The sequence below is a fragment of the Pocillopora damicornis genome, chromosome 2 (genome assembly GCF_964200805.1).
Source record: "Pocillopora damicornis chromosome 2, jaPocDami1.2, whole genome shotgun sequence".
Taxonomy (NCBI): Eukaryota; Metazoa; Cnidaria; class Anthozoa; order Scleractinia; family Pocilloporidae; genus Pocillopora; species Pocillopora damicornis.
The window spans coordinates 21989175-22016926 of NC_142671.1; the positions used below are offsets into that span (position 1 = coordinate 21989175).

Genomic DNA, 27752 nt, shown 5'->3' on the forward strand with positions numbered 1-27752 from the left:
TCACAAATTCAATCACTTTTAATTGGTTACAATTTAAATACTGAAGAATTCCTGTGTTTGAAATGTATCATTTAGTGTACCACAAGTTTTCAGTGTACATCATCATAGTAAAACTATGAAAAATTGGTTACCATTTTTATCAACTAAATATACCACTTTCAAAGAGATTCTTCCGACCACGTTGATACAATTTCAATCAGTGTATTTCATAATTGATTCCTCTTTGGTACAAAACTATACACTTTGGCTGCCTTTCAAACTAAAAGGTAAATATAACCAAAAAACGTAGTGTTGACAACCTCATAAATAAGCAAATAACCATTCTGAAAAAATTCAGTCTCCAAAACATGAAAAAATTAAACAATACCTTCCATATTATTGAACGGTACAAGTTGTATTGAAGGAAAGATATAAAAAAATATGCTCCCATAAAGATTATTACAAAAGTCATGAGGGCGACATTTTCTTGCTGTCACGCAAAACTTAAAGGTGGAATGCGTGACGCCATAATGACCTTTACGCCATTGCATACTTCATCGCATGCAACGAAAACAGCAAGTTATAGGAAACAAGTGGTTCTTCGATTTTCAATAAGGAAATAAACACGTCATCATCATCGTGAACAACAAAATTAGATTCATCTCGCTAGCCAATAAAATACATAAAAAGCCTATTTCTTAGTAATATAAATAAGAAATATTTACTCTTCAGAAAAGGATCTTCATTTTCCACTAGGAGAAGCGTCACACTTCAGGCTAGCTACACTTAAGGCTCGCCTGTATTCCAGTGTAAACGCCGCCGACCTAACTCATCCCATTCATCCATTCCAGATTCTCTGACTTTAACTCAATATCTTAAAGATCACTTAAATTAATATTCATTCATATTGCCAGAAGTTCCATAAAAATCTCATTAATTAAAATTCATAAACTCAAATAAGTCATCAGTAACGCTAGGAAAATATTAAAATGCAGCAAAAAAGGTGTAAACTCTTTACTATTCAGGTCACAATATATCTTTAACTATCTTTTCTCCCTCATAAGTAGTTACAGGTGAATTTCTTACACGAATGTTATTCGCAAGTCTTCCTTTTCGTAAGTGACGTAAGGGTCTAGCTTAGGAATATCGCTGTCCTGTCGATTTTTACGTTTCTCCTGATCTGTGCTTTTACTTCTTGGCACGCTTCCCGAGTTGGTTATCAGCCGTTTAGATGCACTTTCCATTGACGGTCTTTGACCCGCATGCGGAGTCACATTTTCTGATAGTGATTCCTCGACAAGAGTCCTGTCGTTTACCGAAGATGGCGTGATCGTTTTGTTTAAGTTCGAAACAGTTGGCGTCACAGAACCTAGAGTGGACGCCTGTGTGGTTGCATCCAGACGGTCCTCACTTAACACGCGTTGGGATAAATTTGTCAAATTGGACGAGTTCAAACTGCTTACTCTAACATTCGGCGTGATCGGCTGTTTAATGTAGTTCAAAGGTCGCTGGGAATCTTTCCCTGGCATGTCCACATACGCTACGGTCCCAGCAAAACTTGCACTGTTAGCTCTGGTTGGTGGAGTGTTATTTTGGGAGTCTGACATCAGCGAGGATCTTTTAGTGTCTCGACCCTCGGGCGAGCGAGAGGTTTTCTCTGGTGAAGCACAAATCGAAGGAGGCGGAGAGAAATCGGCTATTTGAAGGTCATACATTGAGCCCGAGGGTGGGGTAGGAGGGGGAGGGGGAGGGCTTGCAACTCTTGAACTATCAGGGTTCGGTGGTGATTCTACTCTTTCAGTCGACGACACCGGTGTGTTTTCAAGTCCTGCTAAAAGTTCCTTAGGGTTGTGAATAGGTTTAGGTCGGGGTCGGCGGTCCATACTAGAAACTGTCCTCCGAGGAACTGGAGGGGGGCCTCCTTCAGATGGAATATGTACCTCAGCTCTCTGGGAGTTCACCTCGGGCAAACTGTATGCCGAGAAAAGTTTTCGTTGAGGGATATCTACGGGGGTACTTGAATATTTCACCGAATTATCATATCCTTTCAACAATGTCCCTTCGTGATTCGGATCCGGTCTCACATCGTAGATTGCAGGTGATATGTCTCTGATATTCTGTGAGGATTTAGATGAAACCCTTCCAACTGCCTGCGGTTTGACGCTTCCTGTAGAGGGAATATGCATAATTTGATCCACAGTATTGCGCCGTGGATTTGTAGCGTAATGCATTCCACGCAAGCTATTTACAGTGACAGGTTGCGATGCTTGTGGCCGTATTGACGGGTGAACATGAGCAACGTTCTTCCGAGGTTCCGCGTCAGCGACAGGTTGTGGGCGATTGCTCGTTTCAACTCGTATCCCGTGCGGAGTAGCCTCCATCGCGTACACATTGGCATCTGTACACGATCTGGGTCTCGGTGTGCGTTTTTGTTTCTCCTCTGAGTTAACAGCTAACTGGGAATTCTGTGCCTGCTGCGGTTGCGGTCTTGAGTTAAAATTGAAGTCTAGAAGAATTTCGTTCGGTTCAGTTTGCTGATCAACTCTCGGCGATGGGTTCTTCTTGGTTGGTTCCGTTTTCTTTGATAACTTTGCGGCTAGCTCTTGCATCAAATCCATTTTCTCTACAGGACGATCGATTGGTGTCGATAGTGTTTTCTTCAAGACAGGCTTCGTTACGTTCCTCTCTGAAGTTCTGAAAGCGTGAGGAGGATGAGGTACCTTGAAATTCTCATTTCCTTGAGCTGACTTATTGCTGGCTGGAATTTTGAGAAAATCTGGCAACTCTAAGTTTCCCTTTAGTTCGCCTCTCTGATCATCCATTCTGTTTGCCTGAGCACGGCTGATGAGGTCGAAGAAGTCTGCAGAGGAAAAACAAACAAAAAAAAAATGAAAACTTGCCTGAAACGGTGCACAGCAGGTTAATGAAAACAGGCGAAATAAATTTGCTGCTTTGACACTGAAACTGCGAAGTAAATCGCATTAACACATCTTTGAGATCAAAGCCAATCGCCTACGTGGTGTATTTGAAGTAAAAGAAACTTAGTAGCAGTTATTTGCTAAAAAGCTTACAATCGCGACCGCAATCCTTATCTTCAACACATTTGTGACAATTCGAGAAGAGAATGCGCGTGCTAACAATGAACGTTCATCGAGGTAAACAGAAGGAAAAAGGACGACACCGTTTCCCTCGAGTGATATTCCACAAACTGCGCAAAGCAAGTAGACTTAGAAGTACACTACCATTAAAAATTGCAAAAATAAATTAGCTTGCCTTTGCCGAATAAAAAGTCCACATAAACAAGCAGCGGTTTGACCGACCCTTCCAAGTAACAATGCAAATTAAATAAACCTTCCGGAAAACTATGGCAACACTGACGCAGAGAGAAAATGTGACAGGTTGGTGGTAAAAAAACAAAAGAAAATTCAAGTGTTTTAGCACTCAAATAGCGAATCAGAATGCAATATCAAAGTGCTTGGTTGCACCTGGCGTAAAAGGAAAGCTTACAAACACCAGAGGGTGGTGAAACAAGTCACCTTGTAACATGGAAAATTTGCAAGTTTTCGTTTTTGCGAATTGACCTCAATCAGCAAAAAGAGGTTTTAGATAGAAAAAACTCTGGCTAGGTAAGACTAAGCTTATACTTGCTAGGAAGGTTATTCTCAGTGGAACGCAATTGTCGCACATCATATTCGCAAATGAAGAACATGTCGCTGTGGATCAAAGTGACTACAAGGTAGTTCGTTATCTATAATTTTACACATGTTCAAAAAAGATTTTGCTGTAGCTTCCGAAGAACAACATACCGAGAGAGGATGGACACGTTTTTCCGTTCAAAGTACTCCTTCTCAGCTGGGTTCTAACCCTGACTGGTCTTATGAAACCTGTCAGAGTTATAACTAAGCCGAGCAAGAAATAAATGTTAAAAAAAGTCTCACAATATTAACAACAATGAAATCAGCACTAAGCAGACCCTATTTTCAAGCTGACACCAGGATGGGTCCCGCAAGTGTCTGCTGATCAAAGCTTTCACTGTATATTGTATGCCTCCACTGACTGAATGAATGTACCGTTGTTTGCTTCGACCAGTAGGAAAAACAAATTAATAAACGTTTAGGCGTGGCATGTAAGTAAGTCCTATCCAATAACTGAAATTCCCTCATATGAATTATTGGCAGCGTCTATGGATCAGAGCTAAACAAGCATGTATACCTTTCACATCAGAAGTTTTTTCGTTTCCGAAGCGGCCACTTTTACTAACAACTGTTACAATCTTTTCCTGTTCGCTGCCTTCTCTTCGCTTTCTTGCAAATAATCCTTGGGCCTTCAATAAACTCTTTCCAAAGCTTCCATCTCCACGGTACAGCTCCTCCTTCAATGAATCCTCGCTCGGTGAAGACTCAGGAACCCAGACTCCCAGTTGGTCAAAGTGTCCGTCGCCAAGAGCTTGTCTCTTACCGCGCATGACCTCTTCAAAAGCGAGATCGTCAAACGTGTTCCTTTTGTTTTCCCGCCGCGGGGGGCGCGTGGAAAGAACTTGACGAGGGGGAGACTGAGCGTTGATATTTCCTGTGCCGAAAAAACAAACAAACAAACAAAACATTAAACAGTAAGAAAACTAAATTTCTTGAAAAAGTTGTCGAGTCTCCAACCATATAAATGGTTTGAAACCGAGAATTCACGCAGCTGTTTTTGAAGAACCTTCGAAAAGGGATTGTTACTCCGAGTCTCGCTTTGAAAACCTGAGCGAAGGTTCTCTTTGATCCTCGATGGCAATAAACCAAGGATTGTTCGATAATGTAAAACCGTGCCTTCTAGACATTAACCCTTTCCAATCCCAAGAGTGACCAAGACATAATTTCTCCTAACAGTATAAAAGTAGCAAAAAAGTGTTGAGAATATAGAATATTAACTAAAGGATTTTTCCATTAGATCCAACATCAAATTCTCAAAACCAAATTAAAACGAAAGGTACTGCAGACAGTAAGGAGAATTTTAATCAAGATATTGGAAGTTAAAGAGTTAACATAACAGATACTACGCACTATTAAAGGAGTGCTTTTCATGTCGCTGTAAGAAATAGTTCTCAGAAAGAACCCTTGTTTATATGTAAACATCGAAAAGAAAGCTATTAAATAAAATCTTCATGCGGTTCAGTTTGAACAAGAGTGTTCACCCTCGTGGTTTCAGTCTTATTAGTCTGTTTTTAATATTCTTTGGGTAGCTGGATCTGAGGCATAATTGTGACGGTCAAGGCTATAACAGCTGTGTTCCTTCAGTTTAGTACCTGCTGTGTCTTTGTTAATGAGAAACGATTCCTAATTAACGAATCCTATTTTAGTTTGCCGCACCGACATCCAGAGGTCATAATGGTACAGAATGATATGTATAGGCTATCATAGGAGATTCAATTACCTGACAGTAGATAAATGTGTAAAAAGGATTTCGTTTCAGAAGCGAAAAATCGATGAACACCGTTTATATGTCTGCATTTCAAATGTTATTTTTCATCTCGTCACCCACATCGACAAACAAGTTAATGACTGAAACGACTCCGGCCGAAGTTAAGGTAAACATTGTTTTCAAAAAAGGATCTATGTCACCATATGTAAAGGGAAAGTTTTCGATAAATGAACGAACTGTTAGCTTTGCTAGCTTTGTTTGAAAGCGGAAACTAGGAACAAGATATGAAAATAAATCCGGAGAAGAACTTTTAGCTTTTTAGGAGGCTTTTTTTTAAGGACATCGATTCCTTACATAGCCAAGGAAAAAAAAATAGAGGAGTTTAACGTTAATAGTCTACATGCAGTAGTATTTCGCAAAATAAAAATTTGCCTCGTGCGAAGAAACAGTTAATTTTACAGTTACTAGAGACGAACAATAAATATAGCCACCTGCTTCATTCACACTCAACAGTCTGACACACATGTAAATTAAATAAATATTTCGGAGAATTTTAGAGTTATCGCAGTCTTTCTTTATAAAAACGTGTAGGACATAATTTAATAAACACGTCAATGCAATACGAGAAAGTGTATAATCCTTATCAGACTACTTTTGAGTGCAAACCATTCACAAAAAAGGAAAAATCCAATTGATCAATTCTGACCGAAGAAAACTCGACAATACAGTACCGGCAGCGCACAAAGGTGAAGGAAGCCATGAAAAAACAATCATATTTTGCTTTAAATATTTTCCTGGGAAAGAGTCCCGCGTTGTACTGAGAAACTTTGATCGACAACAATAAAACTAAGAAACCCACAAAACAATGTCGATGTGTACAACTTACCATTTACCGCAAATTTCAACATCGGTAGGAATTTGGAAAATTCCCCCTAAACACCAGGGGCTGGAGAAGTTGATCTCAATCTATCTCCTTTGTTTTCTGTTCAAGAATCCGCAGAGAAGGAACACAAAACAAAAACCGAGTCGCGAAACATTCGCAGACAAACACGTCAGATCTGTTTAAGGCGTCTTACAGATTTGGTTAGCTTTACAGGTAGGTGAGAGATAAACAGCTGGCAAACAAAAGAAAATTTGATTGTGCCAAAAACCACCCAGAGGGTGCGCCAAGAGATGAAAAACAACGAAGTTCATCTGCGGAAGTGTTTAGCGAACGCGTTCTCAAACAACATGCACCTTCACAACTAGCAGATGTTAAGTCCAATATATATAATATGCATGACGTTTGTTAGTTTGGGTAGAGAAACTTAGGAAACTGAAGCTCGTCAAATCGATATCCGACGGCCAGGTTTAACAACAAAAGTTAGTCTAAACTTGAAATGATAAGTTCTAAATCTAAATATACCAACTAGCATAATCAAGGACGACAATTTGTCTGATACTATTAATAATAAAAAGATTTTGAAAGTTTCGTTTTTCACATACAGTCCATTTAAGTTACCTTCGACGGCGAACAACTTTTAAGTATGAGCGGATTAAATATGAGCGTATTTTATAACCCGAGAGAAATTTTCAGAATAAAAAAGATGGGCATTGGGAAAGCCTTTCTGGCGAAGGTGGTTCATAAACGGGATCTCATGACTCGAGAGCATTTTTCGGAAATGAAAATATCGGCGGCACATAACCAAAGAGAAGGCCTTTGAAACGAAGGCGGCATATAAATGAGATTTTACAGAATTTCGGGTGGACGCAGATAGGATAACCTATTTCGGTTTATGTAAGTATTAGGCACTTTTCAAGGATTACGACACGACCATCTCTCGATTCGTCACTTGAAATCTTATCACCTCCCAGTTTTACGAATTCGAAGTTCTGTCATTAAGATCACGCTACGTACTCAAAATAAACAAACAGGTTTTATAAATAGCACACCGATAACTGCAATAATGTATTTACACCTTTGCATTAAAGGAAAATTGTTACTTTCTCCAATTACGGAGCCAACAAAAGAAGACTACAAAACAGAAGAACCTTGAACAGTAGTCTCTACCTGTAAGCTGTTCCTCGGTTTCCACAACTACGAGTTGATGCTCAATAGAGGCTGCTGGGATACCAGGGTCCAAAGGCACTTCGCATCCCGCCTGTATATAGGGAAAAGTGAACATTAGAGAAAGCTTCGAGCACTTTTCCACTGAGTAGCGTTGAAAAGCGAATACCAAACTAAAGTAATCCCAAGGAGCGAAAGAAAACCCAGAGTAAGACAGGCAAACTGCCTAAAGCGCGGGAAAACGCGCATGACCAAGTCTTAAGTTCTGCACCTGATTAGTTACGAAGATGGCGCGAATCTTTTTTATCACACAACGTTGGAAAGCGCAAAAAAGAAATGCCATCCTGGGTTTCTTTCGACCCTTCACTGAAAATTTCTCTAAAGGATCTCGTAGAAAGATCTGACACGGTAAAGAATGTCCTTTGTTTTCATATGTTTTGTTTCTTTACATGCATTTACCACCAAGATTTTTTTTTACAAACGTTAAACAGGGTTTTTGTTATCAACAATGCCTAACAAAAGCGACATGAAAGCAACGCACCAAATGAGTGATCACATGATTAGGAGACAATCCTTGACGATAGAGAATGGGCTCCAAACAAGCCTTCACGCTCTGATCGGGTTTGACCTTGACGCACAGGATCTCACCAGCCGGGAGTTCCAACCTACAACGCACGATATTAAAAGCCAAGTGAGACAATACCCAGAAACAACACACATGGTTAAACGGGATTCGGCGAGTTGCTGTTTCCTTTCTTTTGGGTGTATGTTCTCTAATGCAAACGTACGTGGTCCCTAGTTCTAGCCATAAGAACAGCACTGAGAAAAGCTGGTCGAAATGGAATGTATTAATTTCCAGGTTGCGCTAAAGGTCATTTGCGAGATGTTCAGGGCCTCTGTTTTAAAAGAAGGTGTGAGTGCGAAGCAAGTAGCCATTATTTATTCTCCAGCACCTAAATCTAATTTAAACAAGAAAGGCTTTGAACTTGGTCTCATTTTGAAAATGGCCCATACAACAACGATCCCTACCATGTTGGTAATTCTCCCATACAGATGCTACATAAAGACGATTTGGTATTCTATCAAAATACCACCAAAAAGCTCATAAGTCCGTCTTCTCTTGTAACCTGCCTGTTAGATAATGTATTTATATTGTAATCACTTTCCTGCGTCAAGTTTACCTGAAAAGCGTTCTGTATATCAGGACCACCTCTCTGCCGCCCATGATAGACATGTCCTCATCCAGTTCCTCTAGAAGGACAAGCTACAAACACAGAAAGATTGTGAAAAACGAGTTGTGATTCCTGTTCTCGAGTATTTCCTATTTAGGCGGGGATTTACCTCTTATTTATCACCCAAACATTCAGTCATGCCCAAGACGTAAGAGATAAATCATGAAGTACTGTTTCTCTTCAGGATAAGTACGACTCAAGTTGAACCAAGGTGCTGTTGTTGCTTCATCTATGAGATTTCGATTGTCCGTTCAAAATCATTAACTACCACCCAAAATGGCTTAAATTTCAACCACACTTTTGAGGTGGGTCTTTCGAGGAACAGTCGTCGTATAAGCTGAATCCTACACGCATTTTCATTGGTTCTTACGCGTGACGTCATATGATAACCTGAATCCTACACGCATTTTTTCATTGGTTTTTACTCTTGACGTCATATACTGAGCTAAATCGTACACGCATTTTCATAGGTTCTCACTTTTGACGCCATATGATAAGCTGAATCTTACATGCATTTCTTTGGTTCTTACTCGTGATCTATTTGAGGACAGACGCATGGGTGACGTAGCTATCAACAACATTTTGCGTTTTTATCATTCAAAACAAATCGATTCCATGTTGCCATGGGTCTGTAGAGTAATAGATCACAAAGGACGTCGAAATGTGGAAAAAAGCATCGGTGATTTTCTTCTTACAACATTTTAACGTCATCCGTCATCTGTTACTGAAAATGCACACGGCAACATGCGATCTATTTGTTAAATAGACAACGAAACAGGACACTTGCAAGGTCACCAAAACACTCGATCAATACTTATTTAAAGCGCATTTTTTTGATAACAAATCAAAAACCCTGAAGGTCAGGGTGAGGACGATATCTTATCTCTACCGGAAAGATGCATCTCTTTTATATAATACAAGAGAGGATTAACACAACACTTTTACGGTCACAACCAAAGTCGATCAATACTGAGGACACCTTGCGCAAAACAAGTGGAGCAAACATGTCAAAGCCCAAAGAAACAAAGATACCTTATCTCCGCCGCCAAGAAACACCTCATTTGCGACAAGTGAGAGGTGTCTTCTTTCGCACAGTTGCATTAGGGCTTGGCGTAAGGTTTGACCTTCCTTGCAAAGTAGAATGGTGGATGAATGGTCCGGTAATATCACTCTACAGAACTGGAATGACTCACTTTCCCTCCTCTGATCCACATTTAGAGACTGCGTACAAACAACGTCAAAAACGGTTATTGTTATTGAATGCACAAATAGTTAAGTATACGAACACTTCAACCTCTTAAAGTACTTCCTTCGTCTTTTAACCTTGTTACCACGTCACAAGTATATGGTGGAAAATTTGTCAAGTGCACTTAATAGGAAAAAAGAATTTCCGGTACTTTTTTATGTGAAGTGTGAAGCAGAGCATATCGAAAAGAAAAAATACCGTTGAGAAGAAGTAAATAGATATAACAGACGTACTCCATTGTAAAAAAACAGAATTGTCACATTCCCTACATTATAAAGAGAAAAATGATTTCTAATTGCATCCGAACTTGATCGAAAGACTTGCCAAAGTTTCTCTGGGTTTGTAATCCAAAAACATACGCACAAATTTCTCTATTTCGTTCGTTACTCTGATTGTTCTTTGTGAATAATTCTGACATATATCTCTCTTGTGTTTTATGTCTACCAACTATTATTAAGGGGTCTCCTTCAATTTAAAAGTAGTTTGTCTACCCACAAATCAAATATAGAATTTAATAATTTAGGGAATAAACAAGATACGTACGCGTCGATGGTAAAAGAAGTAGCCTCTGTCGCGGACGAAAAAAATCAAGACACGACAACTAATATGTTTATATTTAACAAACAAAATAACGAAAAAGTTTCCAATAACCAACCATGGCAAGGAGTTTTTGCCTCGCTTAAAGTACAAAACTTGATGTTTTTCCGCTATATTTTATTGCGCTATACTGTATTTAAAAAAATTCGCATGGTTACTGCCATTTGAATAAAGCAGAAGACCCAGACTTAACACAACAATATAAACAGCAAAGCTAATGAGTTACAATATAGTAAAAAAATCTTGTATTTGTTTCAGCGCCTGTCTTTTTCATTAATCAACAAGGTACTAGTCGTAAAAGTCAGAGTCGACATTTCAGGGACAAACAATCGCAGTCGCAGACTATTTGGTGAACATGTGCGTGATGTAAAACACGCGTGACGGATGCCCACTTAATGAAACAAGAAGCGTGAGTGACATTGTACAAGAAGACGATTTATGAACACGAACCTCTGTCGAATAACTAAAACGTGGGACTGAATCCGACAGCGAGGAGAGAGAACTTCGAGCACTGCCAGGTTGGCTGCCAAAAGATCTGTCACCTGGAGAAAATGATACAAGTAACAATGAGCAACTCACACCAAATTCAAACATTCAATGCGATATCCAACTAAAATAAACTGTACAACAGTAAACTAAGAAAGGATCGAACAAAAAGTACATCGATATTACAGCGGCTAGTAAAGCTCGATGTGAATAATTGATAAGTAAGTATCCAGAGACACAAAAATAAAAATCACCTTAGGCCGACAGGCAGCCCTCCACAGCTCATAAAAAGGAGGGCCACAACTGAATCTAAACAAAGGTCTCATAACTTACTATCGTGGTCCCATGGTCTTATAGGAGGGCCTGTGTACAGATTTTCAGCCCTTCTAGAAATCTGAAACTTCAACATTTCTATCGTCTTCGAGTCAGAATTCGCGCGATTGACATGACCCAGGATTTGATTTTGTTCGAAGCAGTAAAACAACTGTCGATCGTTGATGCGAGTGGAAATAATTATGCTAGTTAGGAAAATGAGCAACCAATACTAACCTTTTTTGACGTGTTTTCCTGTAAAAGAGAAGGAGGAGCATTATTATCAAGTAAGTACCAGAAAACAAAAGCAATATCCTTTCTAAGCAAATTGACGACCAGTAAAAGAGACATAAACGTCTTATGATTGTTCTGTTAAACAAAAGGTATGCTTTTCACTTGTGAGGGCTGATGACTTTAGCGAACTATAAAAAGAAAAGAAATGGCTTTAACGCAGATCATAAATTTAGTTCATCCTCATTTACACCGTTCTATTCTTTGGACCTTAAAATAGCGGGCTTCGACTCAAATTTTAAATCCAAAAGGTAAATTTGGATAAAATCCGAAACTAAAAAGGCCAATCTGTAGTCTAAACCAACGACAAATTTCATTGGAATGCATATAATATCATCATATATAAAGATCAGCACTATTTTTGTAAACTAATATAACAACACAATATTCTGCTCTGACTGAAAAAGTTTCGCGCATTACGAAAGACAAACTACCGGAAATTAAGTTGCGTTAAAATTGGTGGGCATTCCTCTGGCGGCTCCAAGGGGCATTTTCTGGCTTAACCGCTCGTAAATATTTCTTTCTCTCTGCGAGCCGGCAGAACAAAAACGTTATGACCGTTCTAGCTTTCTGACCAAAACCGTCACCAAGGTTTTCAGTGATTTACTTCAAAAGAACGACATCATATCACCGAATATTCCCAATATCAAGGCTGTCGCTCGAGTGTTTTTTTTTTTAAACTAAAATGGGCATTTTAGTAAAAAAAAAAAACTTACCAGAAAAACAAATATGTAACGTCAAAATATAGGGAAACGTGTAACACTAGTATTTTATAGTACGTTTTCTTCACAGTGTAAACATGAACACAATTAAAGAAATAACAAGGACTTGAAATTATAAGACCAACAATATCAGCCACACTAAAGCCAGATTTTTGACTAAACAAACACTTATGTTTAAAGACCAGAATATATTTCAGCATAGAGCAATTCAATTGAGAAGTGGAGGCTTTCCTAAGTAATGTTCGTTTTACCTAAATTAGCTTTGTAAATTGCGTGGAAAACTCGTGCCGCCCTCTTTACTCAGTAATCGGATGCAAAACTAAAACCAATAGCGACTTTGAAGCTGTTTGCTTGTTTTTATTCTGAGTTCATGTAAGCTTCTTGTGTATATTTTTCCTTTAAACTGACTAGCCAATTGACGAAATCTAATTGGAATTAGTTAAACCGTTCCATAAAATATTTGATGGAAGCCCTTCATTTCTTCAACGACTCGCAAACGCGTAAGTTGCGATCGGCATATACCGAAAAAAAAAATCCGTCCTTGAGGACTGCACGTTTTACGATAGATAGTTCAGAAGGAATTCGAAAGAAAAGAAGCAGTTTAAGGGTACACTGTATATTTGGACCGACTGATTTTCTTGGAAGGACATGACAACAAGACAGAACTTTCGTGTGTAAGTAACTTGTGTTCTTCGTAACTTTTGCACACTGTCTTATTGTCATGTTGCTTCCTTAGAAGCAAAAAACAACCATCTTAAAGCTCGTGACTTCAAACAATTTTTTTCTACCAGACTTAATACGAGATTGACCATATACAACTTTCAGCACACTATATCCAGCCAGTATACACCAGAAGCATGCACCATATTCAGTCAATGTGTCGACAAAGTAAGCATCGTACATTTTTTTTCGTGGTTGTTGTGATAATTTTTGAACAAAGCGGATTGACACAAGGCAGAAAACGAAATGAGTCAATGAAACAGTCATCAACACAACTCCACACAAAGTTTAAGAGACAAAATATTTAAACTTGCTCTCTAAGAAGCAAACTTACCTTTCCAAGGAAGAATCGACTTTTTCTTGTCGCCGTCCATCCCTGAAGTGGATCTTTTGCTGCTGTGTTTACTTCCCCAGCTGCGTCCTGAACGCTAAAAATATTTAATTTAGATCAAACAGATTAAAAAGTTATTATTCACATACACGACAACAACACGATGAGGCAAAAAAGATACAAACAAACAAACGTATGCAATTTTTTGCAAATATGACACGGCAATGAAAACGCGCGGGAAAGGACGCGGAAGCACATGTAAGCAAAGCCGTTACTTGCTTCTGATTGGCTAAAAGTGACACGCTACGATTTGGGAAAAATCCTTATCGCTTCTGTTCTGCAAGTAACGTTTACAGTAATGAATTCACTCTGAAAAAAAACTAAAATACATTTTTTAAAAATTAAACTAGACAATGTGTTCCTTTAAATCTGTGTTTACGTGTCAATTTTACTCGTATTCTTACGTTACACTAAATACGTGGTAGAACTTCTAGAAAGGCTGCCAAGTTTTAAGAAGTTTCTTTGCAAAAGGCAATGAGGAAAGTACCATCTTGTTTAATTTTCAACTGTAAGAGAACATTTAACCTGTCAACTAGTTTAGACATCTTAGCAAGTATTTTAAATGGTTCAGAGTTGTTTTATTTGCAGCTGTTCATTACCTGTCCTTCAAGACTAAAACTGCTTCGACTGCTGCTGCTGGAAAATTCAGATTCTTCAGAAGAAGGATTTAGCAGTGGAACCTACAATTTCAGTGTTATTAGCGGTTTAGATTTATCAATGAAATCAAATACTGCTCATATTTGTTAACATCGCATTTACCCTTTATACTCTAACATTGGTACCATCACAGTCATATCCTCCACACTGTTCTCTTAGTAATACCAAGAAGAATTTGTTTGACGATCGGGAACTTCTTAAATTGGTGATCATTTCCTTTATTCTCATGAACTTAACATGTGATTCAGGGGTTATACTGTAAAGAGAGATTAGAAGCCAGTCACTCTTACGGGTTAAGGGATGAACCAGCTTAGTAAGAATATTTCCAATACAACAGAGTTTTGGGTCTTTCAGCATTCATTGAATAGAGACCATTATTTTTACTGCATGCATACTTAAACATTTAAGAAAATATCAAGCGATATAACCCAATTATTTCAAAAACATATTCAAGATGCCTAATGCAATTTAATTGAAAGTTTGGAAAATTTACTCATTGTTTCACGTTAGTTAAATCCCAAGGTTTTGAAAGAGATTTCAGTGGTTAAATTAGCTACAAACCTTTTATACATATCTGAGACAATATCTTAGGTGAGACAGCTTTAGATTTAGAAGCAATGTTTTACTGGTTAGATAAGTGTATCTAAATGCAGTGGGTGGGTTAGTTTAAAGGCTAGTTGAAAAATCCCTATGATTACAAGTTTATCAATGATTTTATAATTTTTCCAGTGCCTTCTTGATTTTGAGAATTATTAAATCCCAAAGAAAACTACTGACCGACAATATAAAGGGGAATAAGGAGTTAGCACCCCTCCCATCTGTGGGTGGTCTACAACCTTCTAGTCAACATTCTAAACAAAAATCTTGTGAAATATCTCTTATAAATTACTAAAAAGTCTCCCCTTCCCCCCAGAAACAAAGTTGCCTGAAATTAGTGACCATTTTTGTTAACATGAGGCAATATTGAAATAGGGTAGAGGCAGAGGCAGAGATAGAGATAATTGAGAGTTGTATCAAAAATTTAAAAAGCAGTAAAAACATGCCAAGGCCTTCCCCACTCATTGGAGCATTTCCTGTATTGCATTGGTCATTCTCTATGTAGTGTAGCTTACTTGAAAGGAGATGATTTATAAATAACCTTCATAGAGTTCAGTTAAGCTTTGTACACTATTATATTTTTTCCGATTTTCAATTCTAAAATGTAGGAAATGTACTGCAAATTTTTATTTTCAATGGGAACTTTTTTTCCATGTTCCAAGGACATTCTCCAAAACCTCAATAATCAAGCAAATAAAATTTTTATCCAACATGTTTTTTCTCCAACCAACCTGTCACTGTCTTCTAAGTCTTGCATTTTAGTTTGATTTATACTTGTACCAACCTGACACTGAGCCAAAAACCAAGAAAAAAGGGATAAAGGGGTAAGTTTCCAAAGAAACTATGGTGCAACATCAGTGAGAGAGAATAACAGGGTAATTTAATATTATCAACTGAGTTGATAACGTAAATTGGCCACCATAAAGACTACAGCACTATGATGTACCTTCCAAAAGAAGCTTCCTCTGCTTTTCATTTCTCTCTCCTCTTCTCCGTCTTCACAAGGGAGATGCCCTCTTTCCATTTCAGCTACAAGACTCTGTCTGTACACATCCGACTTCAGAAAACGAGGATAACTGTCAAATTTCATGAGAGTATAGACCTGTTGAACATATCACAAATCAGTAAGCCATCATGATTTCCTTTCTCGGTATACATACCATCAAGTACAGCAATTCTGTTAACAAATGACAATTAAAATTGAACATCAACAACAAAGCTCTCTAATTTGTAGAGAAAAAATTGCAGTATTGCTGAATATCATGCTGTTGTGAATCTTCGTTTAAAAGGCACACCAAACTTCTACTGCACCACAAATGAACAGGTTATAGCATTTTGTTCTTGGGCAAAGCACTTCCTTGTCACAGTGCTGTTCAAAACCCAAGTATAAAAGGGTACCTGCTTGTTGTAGAAAGGGAAATGAGGGTCAGAGGCTGGACATGGGGGCAAATTGACAACTAACAGAAATTAATGGCATTCTCTGGCTGAGGCGTCATGTGCATAGATGCACCAAGAGGACTAAGCTAGGCTAAGCTAAGCTAGGCTAAGCTGGTTGTCATCAAGAGAAATAAAACGCGGGGAGAACTTGTAATGTACTAGTATCTCATTCCAGATCAGTAACAATATTCCTATTCTCTTTAATCTATAGCAGCTATGCTAGTCAGTTTTGCATGCTGCCCTCACCAAATAATTAAAATACCTGTTTGTATTCACTTAACCTACAAAACAAGAGGCCTCATCTAACCTGCTGCTGTTGAAGGCGAAACATATCACTGTTTGGATTCTGCAATTGCTCCTCAGCATCTCTGACAGCACAGCTATCGATGTTGACAGGCAGGGGAGCATTTGCAGTAAGATGATTGTGGAAGATGCTCTCTGCTTCCATTTTCAGCTAAGAGAAGAAAACACCAAACTTACTATAAAAATTTTGACTGGGACTTCATAGGTCACTTGCGCTCTTATACATATTAGTTTTCCATTTTGGAAACAATACTGGTTGATAAAAACATACTTCTCTTCCCTCCCCTGGTCAATCACACACATGATTTCTAGCAATCACATGTTGCATGAACCACTTGGAAAGAATTTTTTCAACCCTGTTAAAGTGCAAACATTTTCTATATCTGCATGTTCAAAAAAGCAAGCCCAGAAAGGTACTATGCCTCCCAATGTACGTCATTATACAAAACTAATCAAATAGTAGAGGGGAATGACAAATCCAAGTCAATTTTATACACATCACACAGCTCTTCCACCAATTTTCAAAAACCTTTGGCACATAATTATGTTTCAAGACAATCACAATGCATTCATTGCAGAGAAGCAAAGTGCATCCCTCCATCATGCAATTCCATTCCCTTCCCCCCCTTCCCTTATAATTATTATGCTCTCTATTCATCACACACTTACTTTGTTTGAGCTAAATATTAAAAAGTCAAAGAGGGACAGAAAAACAAAAAAGAGAAAAAAAGATAAATTTTCATAATAATAGCAGTCTTTCAAATAAAGTTTCTCAGTAACTGTAATTATGTCCCTTGTTGCTATTTCTCAGAATGACTTTCTTACATACCTCTTCAAAATCGGAGATATTCCTGAAGTTTTCACAAGCAATCCAGAAAACAATGTTTTCATCGCTAAATTCTTTCTTCAAGAATTCCTGCAAAGACATTTTGAAAGTTTTAGATCAAAAAGTGTTTTGTTGTGTCAGTGGAAATAGAAAAAAATGAGATACAAACAGAAGGGAACAGAGGATAAATGTCAAATAAAGGGAAAATAGATACATGTAGCATAGTGGCGACTGCTCTTCCCTCCCATAGCAGTTTCTTTCCTGGGTGCGATTCCCAGACCTAACTTTACATAATAAGCTTTGAGTTAACAGCTTGTTTTCGTACTTGCTTCCAGGGTTTCTCTGATTGAGGCTTATTCATTTTTTCACCCTCCAAGAAACAAACACACTAAATTCAATTTCAAGTGGGAGCAGTTAACAAACAGCCACCTCATTGATGCCCTCCAGGCTAAAATGCAAGCTGCATATTTATTAATTTATTTACAACTTGTGTAAATATCTATTTATTATTTCATATAACATATTTGTGCATATGTGTACCTTGAAACAGCCCAATCCAGCAGGATCTTCCATGAGCTTGTCAAACCCAAGAGCCCATCTTCCAACTCTGCCATCCACCTGAGACATATCGCCAGGCATGCTACTCAGACTGTGAATACTTGGAGTGCTTGAACTGATACTTGCACTGGCAATTAACGTCTTTCTGCTTTGGGCTGCTCCTACAACTGCATCAACCAAAGAAGCAATATTAATATGACAGAGAAAAGTAACAAAAATTCAGCAAGCAATGGCCACTTATCATCTAGAAAAATTCACAACAACCCTGCTATCCTACCAATCAGACTCTCTCTGTATGCTTCCTTAAAAAAAAAATTAAGTTTGCAGTGTTCACCTTAACTAGGTTGCTTACAAAATGACAAAATTCAAACTTGTCTCAAACAAAATTGTCTCATTTTCATTCAAACACATTAAGTCATTTACTCTCTATGATTTTATACTAGATTTGTAGCTATAAATTGCCAACCAAATTAATTCCAGCCAGAACTTCACATTTAATTCCCCCCCCCCCCCCCACTCTACAACCGTTATGAATCTAGAGGTGATTTAGTCTTCATTTATCAAACAATTGGCAATTTTTAAAATGTGTTAAAATCCTACTTACAATCAAACAAAAACCAATCATACAACACAAGCAAAAATATATAAATGATGTGGCTTACCTATATCTGAATGTGCCAAAGACTGAAAAATAAAGAACATAAAAAGATCTAGTTAATTACAAAAGCAAAAACAAGTTGAGTTGATTACAAACTTGATACTGTGCTTGACATAGAAACAAACCTCACTGCCATTTAAGTGTGAGCTAGTTACCATCTGAGGCAGATAAAAGCTCACTGAAGCTTCCTTTTCAATACCATAACTACTCTAATAAATCACAGTCTTCAAACCCAAATTTCTAATTACCTACCTCTTTATCTTCCTTGAGATAAAAAATAATAGAAGTTTTGTAGATCAATTAGGATATGTCACACATAAGTAACAAGCCACATAAAAGAAAACCTGTAGTACTTTCTATACCAAATACCATGGGTTTTTAACCGATGAAATACACTTGCAAACTGTATAGCAAATGTAGTAGGCTGATGTAAAAAAAAAAAAAAAAGAAAAGAAAAAAAACTGAGAAAATAGTGAATTGCATTTTTTCCTTCTGAGGCTTTTTAATAAATTACACCTCTTATACCCTCTTCACCTTTCCAACATTAATTGCTTCAAGACATAAAATTCAAAAGCCAGGAACCTTCATGAGAATTAGAACCCTAAAATTTCCTATCATCAGTTTGATGCTCTCCCTCTGAGCTTCTGGAAAGTTTTGTGTGAGTGCGAGTTTGCAGTTTTGCTAAAATGTGGAAGTTTTTCATCCTTTTCTCTATGGCTTGCAAATCTATGTTTAACTTAGTACTTTGCACCTTTTTAATCAGACAGCTGTACAACTGGTATTAAAAAACAGCAAACATTAAACCTCTCAGCCTTTAAAAATAAGGGTGTACGTGTAACACTACAAAAACTTGTACCCAACCTTCATAAACAACTTAATGTCCATAATATGCTGGTTAGTTTCTTGTGATTAAACTTGAAATAGTTTAAGTGTATCATCTACAGTGTATATCCTGCCACATCAAAGCACTTAAAGGCTGCTTAAAATTCAAATTTAGCGCAATTACTAGGTTTGCAATGATCTAATTAATGTTTACAAAGCAAAACTTCATATTTGGTTCCTCTATAAGTATCAAAGTCAATTCTATACACTGAAAACATGAAAGTCTGCAGAGAATACACTTGAAACTGAAAACAGACTCAGTCTCCACTAATTCAACATTGCAATGAAAGATATTCTTCGGCATGTTTACCCAGATTTGTCAAAGAAAATCAACACTTAACAAAGTTTTATTGCAAGAAACATTGTCATGCATCACAAACAGGAGAGCTCAAAAATTCTAAGACATTTCTATGATCAGAAGCTTAGATACTTTAAAAGCACAGTAATGTGTTCTAAGACATTACAGATTGAAAGGTTAGGGCAACAACACAGCTTCAAAGTCTGAAGTGATTTAGAGATGACAGAGAACACTACATACAACTACAGTTATTATTAAGTTTGCAAGACAACTGAATATTGGTTTTACAAAAGTAATTGTCAATGACACAACAATCAAAACAATGGAACTGACCTAAAATAGCACCTACTTTGAATACCACTTCCACAACTTCCAGTTATTCAAAATCGCTTCATACGCACAAATTCAGTCCATGAATACTATTAAAAATGTTGCTCCATATAGACCCAGTTATGCAAACAACCAAATGACATCTTAATAATAAATTTTACAAACTTCATTACGAAGCTCCCAATGGAATGTAACCTTAAATTGAAATGAATCCATGGTTAATTAAATGCTTCAGTGACTTCAGTGATTAATATCTTGAAAAAAGATGACTTAATATAAACATGATCACCAAAACAGCCTGAAAAGTACTGATGTGTGAAGGCTTCCACAAAATGTCAACAAAATTCCTTCTTAATTTCAAAACTGAAGTACCGGTGAAATATCGACTGCCTCTATAGAATTATACTCCAATATTTATTAACTGAACTCAATAGTCTTTGACTTGTTTACATTCCTCACATTCAAGATCATTGGCACATCCTAATTATGATAAGAACTTGTCCACAAAACATATCCAAATAAACAAGAAATGATGGCATGAGATCTGAGGTTTGTTTGAATAACCTAATTCTAGCACTTCATGCATGAAGCTTCAATAAAGAGGACTGAAAACCAAAAGTTGTCTTAAGTCAATTTTTCTGACTCGCAAGAAGTCTAAACAAAATTCTTCAGCATTATAGCCTGCAACCTTTTCAAGATAAACATTGTGCATCAAGGCAAAGGTAATTAAATATTGATTACCCTGTAATTTTCCACTATATATGCCTGCCTTATTTACTGCTTATTTTTCTAGTTTTGATCTTGAATTTTGCTTATCTTTGAGGCTACAGCATATTCAAGATAGAAGAATCTAACAAGCTGTTATACACTGTATGTACATGAATAAACACAAATTATATTGCTCTCTCTCACCATATGAGAACTCTCTTAATTCCTTTAAAGGAGGACTATTGTTAAATACTTACTAATTCAATTTAAAAAGTCAAGAAAGAAGAAATTTTAGCAGCGTTAATCATAAATAAAAAAAATCAATGCATATAAAAGTGATATTACATTGCATCATTAAGATCTGATCTATAAACAAAACAAAAATGTGTTCCATGACGACTCTTAACTTCCTGAAAAATAATGTCTTCCCCATTGAAAATGTATTTTTAAATTGATCCAAAGTATCTTCACTTGTTCTCTAAATTTCTCTTTTTCATTTTTTCTTTAACAATTCAAAGTTAGACAATGATCAAACAAAGCTAAGGAGAAGATATTCATTGTGAAATAAATATTTTTAGACAAATTTTACAAAATCCCAATGCTTATCTATGTTAAGGTTAAAAAAAACTGAGAAAAACTTGTGCTCTGAATGAATGTAACTCAATTTCATGCAACCACATAAAAACAATTATCAAATTTTTGTCTTGTCTAATTCAATTACCTACAGAGTATAAGTGTGTACAATGGAATTTGCTTTAGTTTATGATAGATACTCTAAAAGTTCCTAAAACTCTGCTCAAAAGAAATTATTTTGCATGTCATTATGTAGGCTTGTAGGAAATTGGAGGAAAAGTGATCTCTGTTTCAATGCTCATCAGAGAAAGTGGGCAACCAAGTCATGTGACTGGTTTTAGTTTATCCCCTGATTGGTAGAGAGAGTTGTGCAAGAAATCTAGATCAAGGACCAAAGTAAAGCAAAACCAATGCAATCACATTCTCTCAACACTCAATTGCTCTATAGTTGCCTGTCCTGTCTTTAATTACATCTAAAAGTAAGCATCAGCATTTAGAGGCAATAAAGGCAAAACTAGCCTGATAGGATCAAACCAAATAGGATTTAAGAGCACATGAATTTATTGATCCTATGACTCACATTTCCAGGTAAATTAAAACAATTTTTTTGCTGTTGTTGCTGCTTTTGTTGTCAAAATATCATTCTTGCTGAAATGTATCTCTGTTCTAGGACACCTATTTAATGGATAGAAGTTAACTCTTTACATCCTAACATCAGTATCAATATTCCCCAAACTCTTCTCTATAAGTTTCCTTTGGTCTGAACAGGGAGAATTTGTTTTTCAATAAAAGCATCTTAGGTTGATGATCATTTCCTTTATTCTTGTAATATTAATGAATGATTCAGCAGTATTACTGCAAGGAGAATTTAGATGCTGATCTCTCTTAGGGTTTAAAGGGCTAAAGGGTGAAATGGCATGGTACAAAGGTTTCACTCACCTCTTGAGAGTTACTTAGAGATGGATCCTTTGTTCCAACTGGTCCAATTTGTGAACTATGCTGAGATTTACCAGCTATTCCAACTTCAGTTAAAGTACCAGCCAGTGAACTGTGGTGTGACCCCAAGGACATTTGAGAATCAGCTGAACTCTCGCGAGAATGAAATGAGGACACATTCACCACAGGAGGAGCAGGTCGGCTCAAGTTATCACCCTGTGAAGTTGAAACATTATTCACAGCTTCAGGGAAGGAATCAGAACCAACACCTGAATCATTTCGCTCTGTATTTTTAAACTGTTCATTAAATGATGTAACAGCTTCATGCAACCCTTGCTGGTCCACTCTTTTCAGAGGTTTTAAGTCATTTTGTGTGGTCTGTTCTTGCATCTGAAAAGAATCAATATCCAGTGGCAATCCATTTACCATGTGCCTGGTAATAAAATTAACTGTTGGAGGTTCACTTGTAGAGTTCTCATCATCAAATGGTTGTCGGAATACCCCATCTGACTCTGATTGGCTAGAAGATAATGACAAAGACCGTCCCCTTCTTTCACCATCACTACTTGCTCCACCAGACTCTGACCCTGTTCTCTCCTTGAACATGCCAGTGATGGCTTTCAGGACAGGGCTAGAAGAGGCAGGAAATTCAGTACAACCTCCCTTCGCATCCTCGGTACATTGTATTCCATACTTATCAGCAAGATGCTGATGAGCTTGATGAGAATTGAGCTCTGGATTCACTGAGAAAACATGACAAGAACAATTTACAGTGCTTTGGATGTCAGTTTTGTGATTATTTTGAACCTGCCAGTTACTGGAGGCATTATTGAACTTATCTGCAGATGGTTCATTAGTTTTTCTGGTGACTATACCAAACACTCTTTTATCGTCAGAGCAGAGTCCAGTAAATGCCAAGGACTTAATGGGGTACGTAACAACAGCTCTCTTCTCGTTATCCAAGAGCTTTATCCCGATTAAAGAGACTTCCATGAGAAAAAACACATGAACTTTTTGTTGTGCTCGAAGACGTCGAACACAATTTCTTATTGCACTCAGACTTGCGGCTGGAAGACTTGACGCTGCGGGCAGTTCAATAGAACCTAAATAGCCTACAATAGATCGAAGTTCCGGTTCTAGGTCGATATCTGCCTGATCACAACCTTTCAACGGCGTCATTTTAGGATAAAGGAGTCGAGATAACATCGGAGATGATGAACTATTTGACGCAACATCTCCCTCGCTAGATCGCCTGCTACTCGCGTAACTCTGAGCAGGAGAGGAACCAGGAACAGAGCTTTCAGACCTAATACTTTCACAAAAAGAAGCTTTTAATTCTTCATCCGTAACGATATCATCTTCAGATATAAATTTTCCGTTGGATAAAGAACTGTTTAGCGACGGCGAATCCCCGAATAGTTGACCCGACTTCAATTCCTCAACGACTTTATCAACTCGATTCAATATCGTTTCGTTTATCACTGTTTCTTCTTGATTTTCCGCGTTGATTTTCGTTTCGTTCATTCTTAACCTTTGCAATTCTGACCGGTTACGAACCCCAAGTTGAACCATCCCATCCGGAGAGCGCGCAATGAGTTTGACAACTTGTTCATGCGGAGCACTTTCCACGGAAGCCCCATTAACTTCGATTATCTCGTCACCTGGTTTCAGGCCTGCCCTGTGAGCGGGACTTCCAGCTATAATACAGCTGAGTACACATGGTCCCTGGCTTGACAGCGTGAAACCAAATCCGCCAGTCCGTCGGTATAAATCGACCGTTCGAACGAGATTCCCTTTGAACGGTTTATAACTCGGCCGCATGTCGTATCGAGGAAATTCCAATTAATATACTTGCTACATAAAATTCCTCATCGTTCCTGATCCACGGTATATTTGCTTGTAAAATAAAAAGGCGAACGAGAATGTTTTGTCGAAACACTCAAACTGCTATACAAAATGTCCAGCATGATAAATTTCGTTCACCAAATGAACATCAACACCGATAACACGTTCGAAATGTAGCGAGAATCCTTACACATCTATGGCTTCACACCTCCACAAATGTCACTAAATTCCTCATAACAATCCAAACGCTCGGCCATCAAAGGACTGAAAAGATACTCGCAGATAATTAACAACTTGTTGAACGTTTCAACTTCCACTAAACACAAAAAATAGTTTCCAATTTGCGGGCTCTTGGGTTCCTTAATCTCGAGAAAGGTTTCGAGAAGTATTGTTTAGCACAGAGATGAACGTAACCGACTTCATCACGTGTAAGAAATGAAGCCTTCTAATTGGCTCGTAGATGATTTGTTGTGTAAATTTGTGGCAGGGAAAAATTTCGTGACATTATTTGCGTTTTGCAAACGGATAAGCATTAAAAGAACAAACATCAACAGGATAGTCACATTTCTGCTTACTTTTTAAGCGATTAAATGATCACGTAGGATTTTTCTGTCTCGGTTTGTTCACTATAAAGCGGACGTGATCTAATCTAAGATTTTAGGATCGCCCACTAATAGGCAATTATGGATTATCAAATAACCAAATCAAACAATATCTTAAATTTGCAGTGGAGGCAAATAAACAGAGATTGCTTTAAAGTGTTTTATTGAACGAAAATATTGTCATTGGAACAAGCTCATTATGGGAAGAGCAAACCAAATTGTTGAATGTCATCGAAAAACGGAGCTATTATCGTAATTTGATTATTTGACAAAGCAATTGATGCCTATACCGCAGGCGAGGTGAGTTCGTAGTTTTAGTTGTAATTTTCGGAAGGAATCCTTCTGAGAAAACATTAATATTCCGCGAATTTTTAATCGCAACAGCCATATTTTTGTACTCGGGATTCGGAAAGCACTGGCGACAATAACGTTCTCGGGCCATTAACAACTCGATGAAGGGGTAAACTGTTTTTGCTGCGTCTGGAGGGTGTTACAAGAGTAAATTAGTTTCATCACCTTCATGACCTTTTATCAACCGAGTTGTAATGTAAATTAGCCACCGTTAAGATTTTCTAAGGCTGACGTTTCGAGCGTCAGCCCTTCGTCAGGGTGGATTGTGTTTTTCTGATGGCGAACCACGCTCTCCTTATCAAGGATTATCAAAGAGGGTCAAAGTCTCACACACCTTGGTAGAGTTTTTTTAGGCGCTTGCGCCTCTTATGAGGCAGCCTGAAGGATATAGGAGGTTTCTGAAGTTTGATTGTACAAAACCTTAAATCATATACCGATAGATATACCATGGCGTTCATTTAAGTTCATTTAATAAGCTTCAAAAGTTTACTGAGAGAAATAACATGAACATTTGTATCTGTTTTCAAATCACTTACTTGACATCTGGAGATTCTCATATCCCGTGTCCATGACAACTCTTTCCAGCTGAAACCCTCCTGTTTCCTCTTCCAAGTTCACGTGTGTGCAACCAAAGACTCGGTGACCATACTAGTCCATTTTCGCCCGTTCTTCTCAGCTTTATTTGGGTCTGTTTTGACTGTACTGCCTTTTCACAATGTGGTGGTCGTGTTAGTATGCACTGAATCGCAGACAAATGTGTGTCTAACACGTGCGTTATTTTCTGGTTTGTCATTGTACAAATTATAGACAGGATCTTACCTCCCATGACGAAGTGCTCTGTGACTGGGCTCGTACGATCTCCACAGCCCTCTATATATGGATATCCGGTGCTGATTTAACACAAATTCCTTTGAAAGTCAGTCAGTCACGCGCGATATTTTCCTTTTAATATGTTCCATATCAGGCCTGGTTCCATATTTATCTACATGGGGGACGTTTCAGTTTATATAGTAACATGATCAAATCAATTGCCAGACAATAAAATGACTAGGAAAACAATTCTGGCTAGACAGGGATCAAGCTGAGAACTGAATCCTTGAAAAAAGAATAAAAGATAAAAAAAAACGCCCTGTTTTTTTTTTACCAAAGGATAATCTCTCTCAAGTTAAAACACTTTTCGACTGGGTGTCATAGAACCAATCCAAAGTAATCGCAACAGCCAATCAGGGCAAGGGGAAGTATCACAACGCGCCATACGATTAACTCAGAGTTTCTAAAGCGCGGGAAAACGAGCGCAATCGTGACGCGGATTTTAGTTTTGCATTTGATTGGTTGGTATCCTATACAAGAATATCCATATATTCAGTCGTTTTGTGCCTACGAAAGTTTGATTCGTACCAAAATTCAGACGATTTGTACCCAGTTTGTGTCGGTTCGTACCTGGCCTGCTGGTCGATTCGCAACTTATGGGGAGCCATTTGTGCCAAAAATGTGAATCGCTGGTGGTACAACTCAATCGTTAGTGCTACCTATGAATCGCTAGTGATAAAAGTCACTTGTTAGTGCTAGAAACAAATTGTAGTTGTAAACCAATTTAGTTGCCTTTTTAAAATGGTCGGTAGTGGTGAACATCGATCGCTTTTGCGTTGTTGCATCAAACGACGCTGGAAGGCTTAAGTTGAAAGCGCTACTTAGAATTGCCGGTGTTTTGAGGCAGATCGGTTGCGCCAAATATCAATCGTAGTTCTTATAGTCGATCAATAGTGTTAAACCTTTATCACTTGAGTTATTTTTTTTAAACATCAAGCAATCGCTAGTCAATCGCTAGTGTTGCGACCGATTGCTTGAGATAAATAGAAATCGCTACCCCAAAACGTCAATCGTTAGTGCTAGTATCGATTTTCTATTGATTTTACCGTCGATGACATAACAGTAATCGAGATCTCAATTAAATCTCTAAAAGAAATCTTTTGGTTTATTCTGGCATAGTGATGCATGAATACATTTCAGTGTCATCAAGTAGAGTTTTTTTCCTAAGGATGTACATTTGTAGATCATTCGCTCTCTATTAATGCAAATAAATAAAAATTAATTATTTGGCGCCCCTAGACTTCTTCTTAATCAACTGTCGCGCCATGAAACTCTCGAGCTCATAATTTAATTGCCAAATAGATGTACTGTTTTCTAGAAACTCCTCTTAATTAAGAATGAGTATAATCCTTCAAGAGTTTCTACATAAAGATGCTTCCATCCTTAGTCTTCAAGTTAGCTAGATTATTTCTCATTTAGCTGAATGATTCGCGCCCGATAAATAGCATTTTAAATAGCTGTATATTTTTTAACTTTTTGCGCTTAAGATGGTGCATAATCTTTCAAGAGGTTTCATATTTAGATAATTCTTTCTGAAAATACTAGTAAAAGTTGTAATGGTTGAAGTTCAAAAATACTAATAAAATATTTCGAAAGCAGTCGAATAACGAAAGCCCCTACTTCAGAATCGAGAAAGCTTAGACCTGCAAAAGCTCTCATCCTTCCACATCAGTACAGCTCATTCCTCTTTTTAAAAACCTATGGGAAGTTTGGGGGAATTAATCGATTTTTAAATATACACTGTCAACTGCCGCATCAATCAGGACGGTACAGAGACCTTTGCCCTCGAATGTAAATACTCGACAGCCGATATGTGCACCTTTATCGGTCGACTGTCGGCCGATATATCGGTCCACTGTCGGCCGATCTATCGGTCGACTATCGGCCGATAGTCG

The 27752-nt window shown here is 37.8% G+C and overlaps 1 protein-coding gene across 3 annotated transcripts; it reads right to left on the reverse strand.

Annotated features, from left to right (window-relative positions):
- LOC113669000 (regulator of G protein signaling 12) lies at positions 1-25975 on the reverse strand. Of its 3 annotated transcripts, XM_089197352.1 has the most exons (17): positions 25807-25975; positions 25524-25693; positions 22193-22405; positions 18467-18488; positions 17787-17971; positions 17250-17336; positions 16425-16571; positions 15627-15782; positions 13370-13463; positions 11540-11557; positions 10955-11046; positions 9694-9882; positions 8611-8693; positions 7971-8094; positions 7433-7523; positions 4192-4548; positions 1-2839 (listed from the first exon to the last, which is right to left on the reverse strand). In XM_089197352.1, the coding sequence occupies exons 2-17, from the start codon at positions 25542-25544 to the stop codon at positions 1062-1064; spliced, it is 3657 nt and encodes a 1218-aa protein (XP_089053478.1). In that variant the 5' UTR covers positions 25545-25693; positions 25807-25975; the 3' UTR covers positions 1-1061. The 3 variants fall into 3 exon arrangements, with proteins under 3 accessions (XP_089053478.1, XP_089053476.1, XP_089053477.1); XM_089197350.1 differs by lacking the exons at positions 25524-25693; positions 25807-25975 and adding an exon at positions 14026-14106 and having other exon boundaries at positions 22193-24644; XM_089197351.1 differs by lacking the exons at positions 25524-25693; positions 25807-25975 and having other exon boundaries at positions 22193-24644.
- Between the last annotated feature and the right edge of the window lie 1777 nt (positions 25976-27752).

Excerpts from the sequence above, each read along its gene's own strand:
- LOC113669000 (XM_089197350.1), bottom strand. The coding sequence starts at position 24,010 with ATGCGGCCGAGTTATAAACCGTTCAAAGGGAATCTCGTTCGAACGGTC. Across the intron at positions 8,694-9,693 it reads TTCTTGGCGGCGGAGATAAG|CTTGTCCTTCTAGAGGAACT; the intron begins GTATCTTTGTTT and ends CTGTGTTTGTAG. Across the intron at positions 8,095-8,610 it reads ATATACAGAACGCTTTTCAG|GTTGGAACTCCCGGCTGGTG; the intron begins GTAAACTTGACG and ends CGTGCGTTGTAG.